This window comes from Homarus americanus, unplaced genomic scaffold, assembly GCF_018991925.1.
Source record: "Homarus americanus isolate GMGI-L3 unplaced genomic scaffold, GMGI_Hamer_2.0 scaffold32929, whole genome shotgun sequence".
NCBI classification, from domain to species: domain Eukaryota; kingdom Metazoa; phylum Arthropoda; class Malacostraca; order Decapoda; family Nephropidae; genus Homarus; species Homarus americanus.
Window position 1 is genome coordinate 3,976,882 of NW_024737097.1, and position 16,306 is coordinate 3,993,187.

Genomic DNA, 16,306 nt, shown 5'->3' on the forward strand with positions numbered 1-16,306 from the left:
AACATATCACAGGACAGGTGTTATTACTTGATTAGTATGAATTATTTTTCAATGATATGCAATACTGTTTATATGACTCAAGACCTTGTTAAGAAATTCATCAGTCTATTGACATTAAGACTCTATGAATGAATTTTATCATTCTAAGGGATCCATAAAAAAATAAATAAATAAAGTTATCTGAAAGTACATTGCCATTTTGGTCCCATATATTCCTTTGTGTAGAGCTGAACAGAGTTCCAATGGCAGCTTGAGAAGGCAAGAAACAGCCCCCTCAATCTACCCTTCAAATGCCCCTTAATCTGTAATTCAAATGCCCCTCAATCTACGATTCAAAAGCCCCCCCCCCCCACTACACTATAAGCAGCACTCATATTCATGACCTTGGTACAGTACTTTAGCAACCTTAGTGTCCAGAAAACACAAGCAAAATGGGTTAATTTCCTCAATACTGTACTGTTTGTGTAATACGTTGTAGTTACAGATACAAAGAAAAACTTTAAAACATCAAACACTAAATTAAGTACAGGGTATGGTGTACAATATATGCTTTCACTTAAGTTAAATGATATTTAAGAAAATACATCTTTGGAAGCAAAAATTATGTTCATTTTGCACTCTTTAAAGGTACAATTACCACAACTGATATCTACCAATAAAACTATGTATGTATAGCACTAGTAATATACAGAATATACAACCTCAACCAACTTTATATGCTTGAGAACATAATTTTGTACACTTAATATGTTTGGGCATCTAGACTACAGTTTACAGGATTCCACCACAACATTTTAAGTACTAATCATGCACCAAACACAAGTCATACTTAACTTCTAACTTTTAAAACATTACTTATCATAATACTAAAAACATGTTGGACTGAACATAAAAATTTAAGTCTACGGTGAAGACAAAGAGACAAGGAATGTGTGAGGTGTTTGTCTATGACTCCCTGACAGTACCTACCTTGATGAGGTTATTTACATTCTGAGACGGAGTAAATTGTCCAGCACAGATTAGTTAATAATTTCCTTACAATGGTCAACCAGTAGTTAAAAAAGGAATATATCTCAACCATTACGTCATAACATTAACTTCAGTGACTATCAAACTTGTATGCTTTTTGAAACCACAAAAGGATCATGATTGAGGTGTTGCCCTTACCAACTACCAGTTTCAACTATGTTAACCACAAACTGATCTGAGTAAGACTGTGGTCCCTGCCTCAGAATGCACACACACCCCAGCCCCATGCCAAGAGATTCATGGAATGTGATATATACAGATAAAATTCTAAAAAATCTCAGATAAACTTACAGTGGACAATGGACCCACAGCACTGGAAGACTCATCGCGGTGTATCTTGCCTCTGACATTAAAAGCTACTTAATATTTACAACAGCTCTCTATTTTCTTCCCTGGTGCAATACAGCTAGACAGTACCACACAACTCTGGAAGCTTAGGTAATGTAATAAAACTTGAAATTGACATATATCATCATATAAGCAGCCTACATACACTCGGCATACAAGCATCCTACATACACTCGGCATACAAGCATCCTACATACACTCAGTATACAAGCATCCTACATACAAGCAGCTTATGTACAGTCAGTGTAAAAGCATTCTTCATACACTTAGCAACGAGCATCCTATGTACACTCAGCATAAGAACATCCTACAAACACCTAGACTACATACAGTATACAAGCATCCTATTAACACTCCTACTGACAAATCTGAATCACCTGTCATTCTCAGCTTCATGAGATATAAAGTCGCAATCAACTATTGCCTTATGGAATGTCACAACACATAATGCTTAAGTACAAAAATCTTTAAAAAAATCAATACGTTAAGGAGACACGTTCCCATCAGTGGCTCGAGTTAAGGTTTTATTTATCATCCCTTTGTGGGCGTAAGATAAATAATCATACAGGCTAATACCTCATCCAGTCATTCATACAAGACATGCCATTAAAACTCTGACCATATAGAATCAGGGAGAATCAAATGGGAAAAAATATACACATGAAAAATTACAAAATGTGGTGAAAAGTGGAATGACACACACATACCTACGTAGTTCTGATTACTGTTTCAGAATGGATGGACAGAGGAACATGTTTCCGATGCACCACATCCAAACTTTACGTCGTATCTACTAACCACAGACAACATACCTGTAGTTTCTTTATTTTATTTGTTCTAGAGATCTATAAAAGCCCATTCAGGTACTGTATGCTTAACACATATATCAGAGTGAGGGAAAATAAAGGAGTTCAGGTAAAGCTGCTTTTTGTCTGTCAACATACATTACATTATAAAACAAGTCATACCAAACAATATGACTTCCATCCTTAACTTCAACTTACAAATATCACTCACAAAGAACAACATCATATTACAGTTGTTTTAATAACTATTTTTCCTTTAATAACAGAGTTGAAAAAACTAAAAAAACTTATGGTGTATGACAATGGACCATCCTTCCAACCCACCATGATCTCTGCAAGTCACATGAGAAGCAACGAAACAAAACTCAGAAGTATGCCAAAAAAAACACCAACAGAAACCAATGCAAAGTCCTGTGTCCAGCCGTTGAATTAAGATACTACCTGTGCTTTACATAGTGAAAGAACCAGTCAAGCTTTGTCGTCCACGCGCCTCCATAAGCCTCACAAAACCTGTTCTGGAAGTACTCCAGTGCTTCCTGCTCCGAGGCCCCAACAGCCAAGGTCTTACGCAGATAGGCTATATCCTCTGGGGTCTGAAATAGAGGTCATCTGAAAGTGAACACTTCTTACCACACCACATAATATAGTCTTAGGACTATCTATCAATACCACCTTAACTAAACTTACTTTAACCAAACCTAACTTAATTTAACTTAACTACTAACCTACTATAATCTAACATACCTTCACCTGGTCCCCCCACCCCCTCACAGGTAACATTAGTGTTGTTTAATCATCAGGTAAAATAAGCAAGGTTTCCTTTTCTTCATTAAGATCCAACAAAGGAACTCAAAGGTAGAAAATACTAATGACTGTCCTACTTAACTAACAATGAGAGAGAGAGCCATTGCTCATCACCTACTTGGAGTTCTGGCATGCCGGTAGACAGTAGCAGTGTGAAGAGGTTAATAATGAGGCGGTGATACTTGCGCAGGGCCAAATATGCCTTGCCACAAAGCTCTTGAAACCTAAAATGGAATGTGTTGGTATGAAAGCACATAGATATTAAAATCATTATTCATCCACACAATAATACTTACAATGGGAGTTGGAGAGAAATTTTCCCTAAAACACCATAATCAACACAATGATTTTATTTTATTAGAGAAGCCTAAAGGATTATTATATTTTAGGAACTTTATGCCTACTGATTTTTAGGTTCCTGTTTATTGTACGGCCTAGAATAATCATTTTGGGTTCTCGAATAAATAAATCATCCGGTATTTGTACTTGGTTAAGTTACAATCATCTCAAAAATATTTACTAAATCAGTGTTTGAACTTTGATAGGAGGAAGCCACTTTATACAAACAATTAATAACAAGAAAACACATATTAGATACTCCTTGTAAAGAGTGTGTGTGTGTGTGTGGGGGAGGGGGGCAGGTAATATTGGTAAAGTACTGTACTATTAATACTAGACATCAACATCTGATAATACAACTTTAATAGGTGGATAAACAGATGAATATAAACAAAAACATGACACTTTTTAATGTGAGAGGGAGGGAGAAGGAGAGAGATAACTGACGGCCACTAACCTCTGGAACTCTTGACTTTCCTTTGGATTTTCTGCTCCTCCAGCAATCACCCGCAGGAAGTCTTGCGTCAGGACAAATGGTACGCGCTCCCGATTGATACCAAATTTCTTCTTGAAATTTCCCAAGAAATGTCCAAAGTCAATGTGGAATATCTGAAGGAAGAAAAATGCTTAACTATTAACCCATCTCAAACAGGTTATCAAGTTACACAAACCAGAAGACAGAAAATAGGAATTATACAGTTTGATAAAGTGTGGAAGAATATCAAATACAGCAACTGAGTGAATGTGGGCAAAGAATAAATAGAAATATTGAAGGATGATAATAGTTTGTCATATAACTTACCAGTCCTTCCTGATTGACCATGATGTTGTCTGGGTGACGGTCACCAATGCCCAGCACAAAAGTGGCCACGCAGTAGCCCGCACAGGACCGAGTGAAGTTATCTATTGCCTGTTCCAACCTGTACACCCCAAGAGGAAAATACAGTAATGAGCATGAGACTACCAGCCAGAGGTGTGAGGCTCAAACGGCTTGTGTCATAATTACAGTACTGTATATGATACAGTCGCAGTAAGCAGAGGCACGAACAGCTGAAAAGGTTAATCATTACGGTAACACCATCGACAATGTGTAACTCACCTGAGGCCTTTGTTTTTATCACGGATCCACTTGTACAACTGGGAGGAGTCAACCTGGATGGCTCCCAGCTTGGAGCTACGCTGGATGTTGTACACAGTTTTGGCATTTCGCACCACCTCTATAACACCCACTTGTTTACCCATGGCCAGGCAGGAGTATGGCATCATGCGCAGGTCAAGCCCTTCATTATTCCACAGCTGTGCCATCATGCCAATAACTTGAAGGGTTAGCATATCTTGTCGGAGATCTGTATGAAGGCCGGGTGATGATAATTAGCCGACACATTCTAATAATAATATATAATTGCCTTGACACATTCTAATAACAGTAGTTATAGTTCCAGTTCCTTTACATTTACACCAGACCTTTATGTTACACACATTATACCCAACCTTCCAATACCAGGAATTACCAAGTAAACAAAAACTGCTGAATGAATTACCATCTCCACTCTTGAAGATTATGCCATGTGAGAGTGAGTAGTGAGGGGCCATGGGCTCAGGATTATCCCACACCAGACACATAGGCCGACGAGCTGAGTCTAACACCCGGCACTCAGAAATTCTGAGACGACCCAGGGAGTGGCTTGGGTTGAGAGGAGATGTTAGATGCTGCAAGACGTTGGAGTATTCTGACTCAGCCAGTTGTTCTTTCAGGTACTGGAAGTTAAAAAAGTAAGTTATTTTCCATATAGCATTAAACACTGAATAAATACAAGGGATCCCCACTTGTTTTGTTATTATGTTGGTGATAAATTAAAGATGAGGATATGTCTAACATGACACTTTTGTTTTTGTAACATCACTGACCATCATCTGCTGGCAAATAACAACTTTCTGATGCACAGTACACAACTAAACAGAGACCATAGCAACACTCCCTTCTCAGCTAGTAAGGTCAGCACCCAAATTTATGATTGGGTTTGAAAGCAAAATGTAATGTCTTGTGTATTTTACTACATATACAGAATTAGGCTGTACCCCAGAATCAGACACCTAAAACTTTGACTAATATATTGCTGTATGTCTTGTTTGAAGACAAATTTTCCCCAGAACGAGCTTTTTCCATCTACATTATTTCTTATGAGAAAAATTTACCTACTTAAAGTTGTTTTGTTTAAAGTATAATTTTTTTAGAAATGGATCTACAACAATAAGTGGATGATCCCTGGATACAAGAATAATAATTCATATGTTGATGAAATTGCTATTCAGATTACAGTACTAATAATAACAGGATCAAACCTTGTTGTTGTTACTTCGCTCTTTAACAGCTTCTGACAACCTTGTCAATTTGTCTACTACTTCCACTTGTCGGACAACTGGCCTCAGGTCTGGACCAAGGCCACGGCAGTAAGCTTCCAGTATGACCATGACGCGATGAGCACCGGGCCATAAGTAGGCGTCTGATCTGTAATGTAGACGACAACAAGATGAGTAGAGGTTCATGCCCCATGTTCTCTGATATACTGTACTGTCAACAACAACAACTTGTTAATCTAAAGTAAATAGAAATACAGGTTGATCAAATTACCCAATAATGAGAGTAAAATTTACAAGTACAGTATGTTCAAGAATACCTGCACTGCAAAAGTTAAGTATTAATAATAATGGCTGAACTTATCAATCAAAGTGTGCTTGGTGAGGACAGTTAGAGCCAGTCAGCAAACAAATATGAGTTCTCTGAGTCAATCATGATAGTAATCATGAGGGGGAGTGAAGTGCATGTACCAAATGATCTCTTTGGAGTTTTAAGTACATCCTCACTTCTTACAAGTCTAAGACAACCAAGACAAGAAATGCCTAGTACCCCTTTACCTAACTGGTTCATATGATAATGATAATGACTGATGATGATGACAATGAGTGAATGACTTCTCTGTTTACTCAGTTAAAACTAAGAGGTGAGGCTTGTGGTTCAGTCAACTTACAAGGAGCATTCATACTTACTTCAACTGCCAAAAAAAGAAGTGTCCAATCTTGGCATTGGTTAAAGCTTTCCGCAGAAGAAACCTAAGAAGCGCTGAGTTCAGGTAGGGCTCGTGCTTCAGACTCTGTACCAGTTGTAGCAAATACTAGAAGAAAAATATTAAATAAAAATACAGCAGAAATAAAGTCATATACATAGTTTATTGTTCCTAAGGTCTTAAAACACCGGATTTGATCTATTAGAGCCAAGTCTGTACACTCTAATCACTACACCTGGGCACCACGATCTTTATTGAATTCAGTATGTGCTGACTTAACCACAAATGCCAGCCATCATCAGTGGAAGTTGGGATATGTGGACAGAGAGGATGAGGGAAATATTGTCATGGGAAGTGAGTGGTCTTTAGTCTACTAGTAATTGGAGAAACTTCTATATTCCTTGTTGCACATATTCATTGGTTCTGAATTGGCACAAAAGGGTTTAAAATTATGTTCAAATCACTTACCAAAATTACTTCCTTTCATGGCTGTTCCCATCATGCTCACACTAACCTGAAATAGGCCTTCATCAGGAAGGGCCTTGTCTAGGGACTTGACTGCATGCCTGCGTACAGTCGGGTCAGCATATTTACACTGAAGCAGCTCGAGGGCTGTCTCTGGTAACACAACCGGCCACTCCTTTAGTAGAAGGTACAACTGAAATGAAACCACAAACCATCAAGGTACAACACTGGCCACAGCAGCCTTCTATATATCATCAACATATAAGTGTTGTTGGACAGGGACAATGTTATCTTAGATCGGTCTCCTATTAATGTATGAAACTGCAGTGTGAGCAAGTTAATAGAAAAGTAATACTAATACTCAATACACATATGATAGGGTACTGCTCTTACAACACATTCTGAAGAGGCACTGTAAGACCATCGAAGCAACAGGGTCGGCAAATGTTTGGGGTGCAGAAAATATTTTTAAAACTTCATAAATACGTCTTTAAAATGGCCATATATGGGATCTACTTCTTGGCATTAAGGGAATCTCACCTGACTGACATGATCCCTTGATGACCACCTCACAGCATCCAGGAGCCTAGGAAGGGAGTTAGGCATAGATAGGCAGAGTCTCCGTCTAGACCACAGAAACTCCTTGTCTTCATCACTCAGTTCACTCAATGGGTCACGTTCTGCTATCCTATTGATTCTAGACAAGTCAGAGGAGTGCTTATCCATGTCCTGCAGAGAGAATAGACAATTAAATAAGGAATACTGAAACAAATTACTACAACAACTCCCACAATAATAAATGGTCGCTGGCTTGTTATCGAATACTGTACTTGTGTGAAAAACTGGGAAGCTAAAATCTGTTGTTAGTAGATCCTTCAAGGTAATTCTCTATCCCATTCTTGCAATATATCGAGGGTCTGTTACTCCTATGACCTGTTTTACATTCAACATATCACCTCTCATCTCACCTCCCTCTCATCTCACCTCCCAGCACTTCCCTCTCATCTCACCTCCCGACAGTTCCCTCTCGTCTCACCTCGTCACTTTCTCTGCGCTCCAACTTGATGATGTAACGGGCATAATCCTCCATCTGCTGAGTGTCGGGGAATATCACCCGTTGGTTGAACCGTCGCTCAAAGCCAACCTCCAGGCAGGTGGTGTCATTGCCTGGTGTGTGTCCTAGAGTGAGGGAGGTAAAGGTAACTATTACAATAATAAGAATGACTGAATGACACCAAATGATGGATGAATGTGTTTCCCTTCTATTCTTGTCATCTTGTATTATAGGAGGAAAAGACTTAAAAAAATCAAGGGGTGATTTTGAAGTTAATCTACATATCACACACACAGCTCGAGTAACTAATGATTAATTTGCTATAGTAAAAGTGATTCAGGATGTGGAAATCGGTCTCCTTTATTTTATTGCTGTATGCATTCCTCTAATACTATCTGGAGAATGGCTCTTGTGCAATTTTTTAAAGCATTAACACCAATATACTGTACCTGTAGTTCCAAGTGGGTTGAGCAAGTCCTCGTAACCTTTTGGTGGTGGCAACATGGCAATAGATATTCTGTTGTGGACAAGTTGATTCCGAAAGTCAAAGATGTTGACATTACCCCAGGCCAGCATACAGTATACCTGTAGAAAAATTGACCAATAATCCCTGTGATTCAACAGTTATATCCAGTTACCATGAGAGGAATAAGAGTGTCGTAATGACCACACTGGAGCCCACCCATTAACAGAAAAAAGGATTGGGTCATGAAGATTAAAAATAGGAACCAATGGACCCCCAAAAATTTACATAATAGAAAAAAATATCAGCTTGAAGGACATTAAATTTTAATAGAGAACAGCCCCAATCAACACTACAGCACAAATGACAAAGAGGAAAATATTGTAGAGTACATATATGAAGAAATATATTTGTTCTCAGATAAGTCAGTCAGTTAGAAACATTCCAGGGACCTCAACTTACCATCTTTTCTTTTCTCTTCTTTTTGTCTGTGTGTCGGCGCTCCGAGCACACCGAGAGACACAGCCTTGCCCCTTGAGGAATCTCCTGAATGGGGAGATCAAACTGGATCCATTCTCCCCACTTGGGATTATTACCGGCCACGTGTTGTGTCTCGCGGATGACGCACAGTTGGTCTCCTCCGTGGAAAACTCCAGCCCGAACATAGACCTACAGGAGAAAATATGGAGATTAATTTTTTATCATACTTTATGCCCTCTCTTACTATATGGCAGTGACTAGAATCAACAGCAACCACTAACTTATTTGAAAAGGAAAGGTCATGAAAAACCTGGAGATGGCACTGTCTTACGAGGCTAAGGAAAACAAGTGAAACCTTACAGTGAGGTAAACAAACTGATCAGACGAGGGAAATTTTATCGAAGTATTATAACAATTAATAGAGACTGTCTCCAACACATTTACACTCGAACGTCTGCACTAACCTTCTGAGCCTCCTTCACATTGACGCACTTTGCCCAGAGGATGTGGACCTTCAGTCGTCCGTCCATACTCGGGTGCCACAACGTCAGGGATGAGTGGTCAGGAGGCGGAGAAGACTTCGTGACTGGAGAACGTATATACGACGGCTGCAGGAACTCGAACGTGTTGAGGGAGGCGTAAAGTTCACCGCGGGAGACCACAGAAAGCTGAGGAGTTTTGCCACGGGATAACCACACTCGAACTGTCTGTAAAGATATCAGCTTATAGACGAAGTACTACTGTAACAATCTGCACAACATAATAAAGTTTCCTCTAATAAACCATACCAAAGATTTTTTACAACTGACATCACCACAGACTCACCTTGTACTGAGTGATGGGACGACCGGCAAGCAGGTACTCATTTGTGCCGGATATCTTAAGTGCATGTCTAGAAGCATTGTGCACTAGCGGGGCCGAGCTGAAGTCATCCAGAGGGTGAGAGGGAGAGAGACGCTTCAGGGCCTCGGCAATTATACCTTCGGGGTAAGTGTCCCATGTGATCCGGACACTTGTTGATTCTGTGCTGCCTCTCCACACATTTACCATCAAGTAACCTGGACAAATACATGAATGAATATTAGGATCCCCCACATATTTTGCCTGAGGATTAAAATTGGGAGGTTAAGTTAGGTTGGGTTAGGGTAAGTAAGGTTAGGATTAAACTGTTTTAATTATCAGGTGAAATAAACAAGGGTTCAACACTTTCATGACATCTGATTCATTTAATAAACTAAACTGACTGAACTGAAAATCCATATACTGTACTGTAATAAACTGAGTCAATACCAAACTTAATTATTACTACACACATGAAAGACAAGGATTCAAAATACAAACTAACTGAGGAAGATATCAGTAATTATGTATACTACACCATACAAAGTACACCCAGCAGATGCTACAGGGAAGAATGTTGTGCTGTATACTAAGAAAAGTTTACATGTATAAGTAAATGTGGAAACCAAATATCATAGGATAATAAGATAGCTATCTAACTGGCTATATACAAACTGAACAAAAAGTCAACTTGTGTGACGACTTTACTGAATAGGGTACCTTTCTATCTATATATGAATGATGAGAAGTTTATTGCTGAACAGTACGTACTTTTAAACAAGCAAAGTATGATAGTAACCACACAAGAGTACCCGGCACATGACCTGCCTACCTTGGTCCAGGTTCTTCTCTACAGAGGTGGGAAGCTTGGCTGTTGGCTCCAGCTCGGGAGGATGCTGGTAACAGGCCAGTGAAGCCAAGCCACATTGCTGCCGAGCCTTTACGGCCTCACCCACCACCTGTCGGGTTGCATGTGAATTGATATTAGTGGATTAGTGATGGTACTTGCGCAAGTGTTGTGGCTTGTTACCTGAGTTAGTAAAGTTCTTTTCTGTACTAGCATGTTTATATAATTCCCATGTCCCAGGTCTTCAAAGCACATCAACAGGGTCATGGTTGCAAAAAACACTACATGTTAAGCTACAAAAGGCCATTACAAAGCATTGAAAAATATTACACAGCAGCATAAGTGGAGCATTTCATCAAATGATAAATTTGTCGAAGTTCTACGCTCATTTTTCACACTTGTGTGGGTTTGCAATGAATATGTAATGGCTGTACAGTCTCTTGCAGTCTCTCTTGTCAGGTTCTTGTCTCTGGTGTCATTTCTTACAACCTCTCATGTCATTCTTAGTTCACCTCCCCTCTCCACTTTTAGTATCATACAACTCTTCACCCAGTTGGTCTTCTTCATTCTCCCCAAATGCCCAAATCATCTCAGCTTACCTCAATGCAGAACTTCACCAATATCCTACTCTCATTACCCAGCCGTCATCTGAACCCCGAGTTGGATTCCTATCTTTCAGTGTCACATTGCACATCCACCTCAGCATTCTCCTTTCCATTCACTCAAGAATGCACATATCATCTGTTTCATTGCCATATTATGTCACATCTTTCTTTTCACATGGAAGGAAAGTCCTCTTGTTATCAATAAAGAGCACAGTGTTGAGTTTCTCCAGCCTTACTTTGGTATTGGTAATTGTATTCATTAGCAAATACAATAAAATAATGAATTACAATTGTTTAATACCATACGTTAATTCATTTGGCCAATGCTTCTTCCTGTCCATTCAAGAAAGGGGCAGTACAGTGGCTCCTATGACACACTATCATATCTCTCATCATCCGTCCAGCACACATGACTCACCTTAATGATGCTTCTCCTGAACTCCTGCAACTCAGCATCTTTAGAGTCCTCCAGATCATGGACTGACCGCCCAATGGCCAAACCTGCAGCCAAGAAAACTTTTGATAAGCCTTCTATGAGTTTACAGGCTGCTGCTCTTACTAAGATTTATAAACCCCATTTTTTTTTATGATTAATTGATGATTCCTTGTGGGATTTAGTTAAAAGAAAAAAGAAAAAAAAAAGAATCATTCAATCAACCCTCACGAGATAAGTAACGAGATTTATCCATACGTTTAACCTCAGCCATAAATTTAACTTAATACGGTATCAAACAGGCAGCGTATACAACTGTGGTAGCATGCTCCTCTCAGCAACCATTACCAGGACCACTTACTGATCTCATAATTAAGGATTTTCTCTTCCTTGCTGCCACGTGGTTCCACAATCTTAAGGATGGGAGAGAAGAGGCGTAGGTCACACAGACGGCGCGACTCATCCCAAAATTCTTCCTGCTCAGCATCCTGAGTCACACCAACTAACACATACTCCTCGGGTACACGTAAGACACGATACAGTGGGTACTTCTTCGCCTCCTGCCATATTTCACCTTAAGTTGGGTAGACAAATGGTGTACTTTAACCTTGATATTAACACACAAGACCAAAACATCTGGATAAAATTGAAATGTTAATAAAATCTTAAAGTGACGCTACAGCTCAGTTTGTACACTATTCACCTTATAAGCAAGACTCCGGGGTTCAAGTCCCAACTGGAGTGGAAGACTGGGTTCCTCTTCATACACTACATCTTGTGCTTTCACCAATATATCATAATTTATACATGTCAATAGTGGAACTACCCTCTGATACTGCTTAATGTTTTGAATCACCTGACTAACAACTGTACACCCACCCATCATCACAAAAGAAAATAGCTTGTAATATCATCATCATGAGTGGGTTAGCAGAAAATAAATAAGAGTAATTTAAATTTTGCCTATATTAAAACATTCATACCTTCCTCACTGACACACTCACTTTTAAGTTCACTAAGGGTGACATCTCTATGGCAGGTGAGTGGGACTATGATGCTGTTGGGCAGGAGGCAGTCGAGGATAATGCACGGTGACATCTGAGGCCAACCCCCAAGCTTCAGCACACAAGGGAGCCATACCTCCACCACCCAACTGCTTTTATATATTGCATCATAGTTGGCATTGCTTCATACCTATCAAGACAAAAAAATTAAAACAATGCTAACAATATATCTTTCTATTTAAAGTGAATAAATAACGAAGCAAAAAATACCTAAGATAATTTTTGGGGGGAAGGGAGAGTTGAGAACTGGTAGAATAATCTGTCATAATTGACCAACACAGGCACAGGTACAGTACATTCTTGCCAACAATGTGTAACAGAGACGTGACCTACCGCCCACGTGGTAGACTGCAAATGAATCGTAATTTATTTGAATCGTATAATCTTTTAATTTTCAAAGTAATAATAAAGATGAGCGAATGATACTCGGATAACAACTATAATACTGCATTAGTTTTGTGAGCAGATAATATAAACTAACTAAACCTGACCTACCTTATTCTAATCTAATCCAACCTAACTTAACCTAATCCAACCTAACCTAACTTAACCCGATCCAACCTAACTTAACCCAATCCAACCTAACTTAACTCAATCCAACCTAACTTAACCCAATCTAACCTAACTTAACATAACTGAGCCGAGCCGAACCAAACCCAACCCAACCCAACCTAACATAACCAAGCCTAACCAAACCCAACCTACTGTAATATTCTCTTGATAATTGGCAGATGTGGTCCATTATGGATAAAACTATACAGTACAACAATTGTGACCCGGGCGCTTCATTTACAGTGTTTTAGAGATAAGAAAGAAGCACTTATATAAATTAGGTGATTCAGATAAGTTTTACCCACATTTTCACAGCTCATTTTCGTACATATAAACACTAACATACACATATTAACATAAACACAACATACATATATAAACATTAACATACATATATAAACATTAACAAACATATATAAACATTAACAGGTATTATTACATTTCCGCACACAACATTCCTACCCCTAATCTCTTATCATGTCCGAATAAGACGTCTAATTATGAGAAATTTTTCTTCTATTACATTATTGTCGCAAATGTATAATAACGGAGATAGCGTATTCAAATTTTTCTCTATTTTCTTCCATTAATCTTCTGGCATTATCGCCTACCTCACCTCCCACACTGAGTGTCTCCTTCATAAATCATCACGCGCATGCATTCCCGTACATGTCACACGGCCAATCAAAAGCGTTTTTGGGCCAACCAATTAAAATGATTTGTGGTTTAATTCAGGTATTTTGGCCCAATCAAATTCGATTTTCATTTTGGGTCTCATATTTCGAAATTCAAATTCATTTCCGACCATGAAAGTCTGCGATGGGTGTCACTTCAATTATATGGAGCTGATTGCAAGTTTTTTTGGAAAAAAAAAAAGAAAAGAAGAAACTATAGCATTTTTTCGATCTCATGGTGTTCTCCTGACCCGGGTCCGACTAATTACCCAAATGTACCCAAATATAGCCGGAATGAAGTCAAATGATGGTCCTACATGAATAAATCAGACTGCCAATCACTTCTCGACTAGTATTTGGTGTCACAAAGTCACAAAAAATTGGTAAACTTAATTTAATCTGAGTTAATAGATCGTGTGCATGTACCGACGGAGCGAGGAATTACCCAAATGTAGCCGCAATGAAGTCAAATGATGGTCGTACAAGCGTAATTCGGGCTGTGAATCACTTCTCGATTATTATTTGGTGTCAAAGTAAAAAAAAATTGGTAAACTTAATTTACTCTGAGTTGTGTTGTGTTGTGTTAGGTTAGGTTAGGTACATGCACTCGATCTATTAACTCAGATTAAATTAAGTTTACCAATTTTTTGTGACTTTGTGACACCAAATACTAGTCGATAAGTGATTGGCAGTCCGATTTATTCATCTAGTACCATCATTTGACTTCATTCCGGCTATATTTGGCTACATTTGGGTAATTAGTCGGACCGCCCGACCCCAGTAAAGTGTCCTAAGTGCAAGCTGCCCGCCTATCATGTGGTGAGTCAGTTAGGTCAGGTTTATGTTTTTCTAGTGTTTTTTTGTGTGTATTTTGTATTCGCTTAGCCACAATTTTTGTCGGAAAACGCTACACCAGAAAAAAAACGATAAAAAAACGGCCAATTTCCGACAGAAATGAAGGTCATAACCAATCTAAACACACACAAATACATTAGAAAAACATATATTTTACTTTTTAAGAGTTGTGTGCACTTATGCAAATTTACCCATTAACATACATATATAAACATTAATCAAGTATAACATCAAGTATAATTCTAAAAACAAGACTAGAAATGTCAACTTTAAAATACTAAAACATAACTTTACTGGATTTTGTTGGCGATTCCATAAACCACCAATAAACAACTTCCTCTTCGGCTTCAAGTGTCACTACTCACCCTCGAGGATGTGTGAAGGTCGAGGGAATTATATCTAGTACCTTTGGCCACGTGTCACACCCCAGTAAGACTGAAGTTTGTCAATATTTGTGGAGGAATTTTAAACTTAACCGTTGATTTTCTTCACATAAACATCAACACACACACACACACAGCTGGGAACTATCAACGTCAAATGAATCTAAAAATTATAATAAATTATTTTAACCTACACTTAAAAAAACCGTTCATAATTAGTATAAATCATTACGATCCTATTTGAAGTCATTTATCCATGTACAATATCATATTTATAATGCATAGAGGAGTGAGTTTTGGCGGAAGTTTTAAATGTCAAGTGACTGAACTTCTGATACACTGTACCTTTAAAAATGCATAGATGAAATAGTTCCACCCCATATTTTATTATATTGAATATATTTTATGATATACATTAAGAATTTATATTTAATTGCTGTTAAAGATGATATAACTATAAAAATAATCAATTTGCTGAGTGAAGTACCTTGGTAATTGGTATCCCATTTACCCTCTAAAATAGGCCAAAAGGCTTACTGTATTTTATCTTAGAAATAACAGACACAATAGATGGACATTAAACTCACACACACACACACACACTGACATACTACCTTACATTATTTGTACTCACATAAACGCTTCGGAAACCAAATATAATGCAGTTTTTAGTGTGGTGATATGAATTATTGTAAACGACGTAAATCCACTGAAGATGAATTAGTTACGGGTGTGAGCAGCAAAATGTAACGGTAGAGAAGAAATGTAATATAGTACTGTTGTTCTCCTTCAGCGCCTCACACCCACAGCTGCTGCTTCCCGGATGGTCAACTTAAGGTACCAGTTCCTTACATTACTCACTTCAAAATTCGACAAACACGGAAAGGACATTCCGACCGAGGCCTGAAGATATGAATAAAGTTTTAAATGTCCCTTCATACAGATCATTAATATTGGATGAATATATCAGTGTTGCGTAGATATAGGTGAAAATATCACACTTCCGCACATCTGGAGACTGTGGGATACCTTTTAGAGGCTCGTGTCCTCACATCCCAAAAAATGAAATATTTAAAAGTCTTTTCCGACTGTCATATTAACGTAACTGAGCTTGGCGTTATAGGGAATCAAAAAGGTAATAATTATTATGTAAAATTATTAAAAATGTTTATAGATGTTCAAATAATCTACGAAGGTAAT

The 16,306-nt window shown here is 38.4% G+C and overlaps 1 protein-coding gene across 1 annotated transcript; it reads right to left on the reverse strand.

The window, feature by feature from the left end:
- Positions 1-1,548: 1,548 nt before the first annotated feature.
- On the reverse strand, positions 1,549-15,246 carry LOC121873164 (phosphatidylinositol 4,5-bisphosphate 3-kinase catalytic subunit alpha isoform-like). The gene is made up of 20 exons (XM_042376490.1): positions 15,089-15,246; positions 12,583-12,772; positions 11,940-12,152; positions 11,564-11,646; positions 10,526-10,652; positions 9,679-9,911; positions 9,318-9,560; positions 8,836-9,042; positions 8,360-8,495; positions 7,893-8,035; positions 7,397-7,585; positions 6,906-7,049; positions 6,375-6,499; positions 5,670-5,835; positions 4,868-5,084; positions 4,426-4,672; positions 4,129-4,246; positions 3,784-3,935; positions 3,106-3,211; positions 1,549-2,776 (listed from the first exon to the last, which is right to left on the reverse strand). Exons 2-20 carry the CDS (start codon positions 12,674-12,676, stop codon positions 2,621-2,623), a joined length of 3,099 nt encoding a protein of 1,032 aa, XP_042232424.1. The 5' UTR covers positions 12,677-12,772; positions 15,089-15,246; the 3' UTR covers positions 1,549-2,620.
- Positions 15,247-16,306: the final 1,060 nt, after the last annotated feature.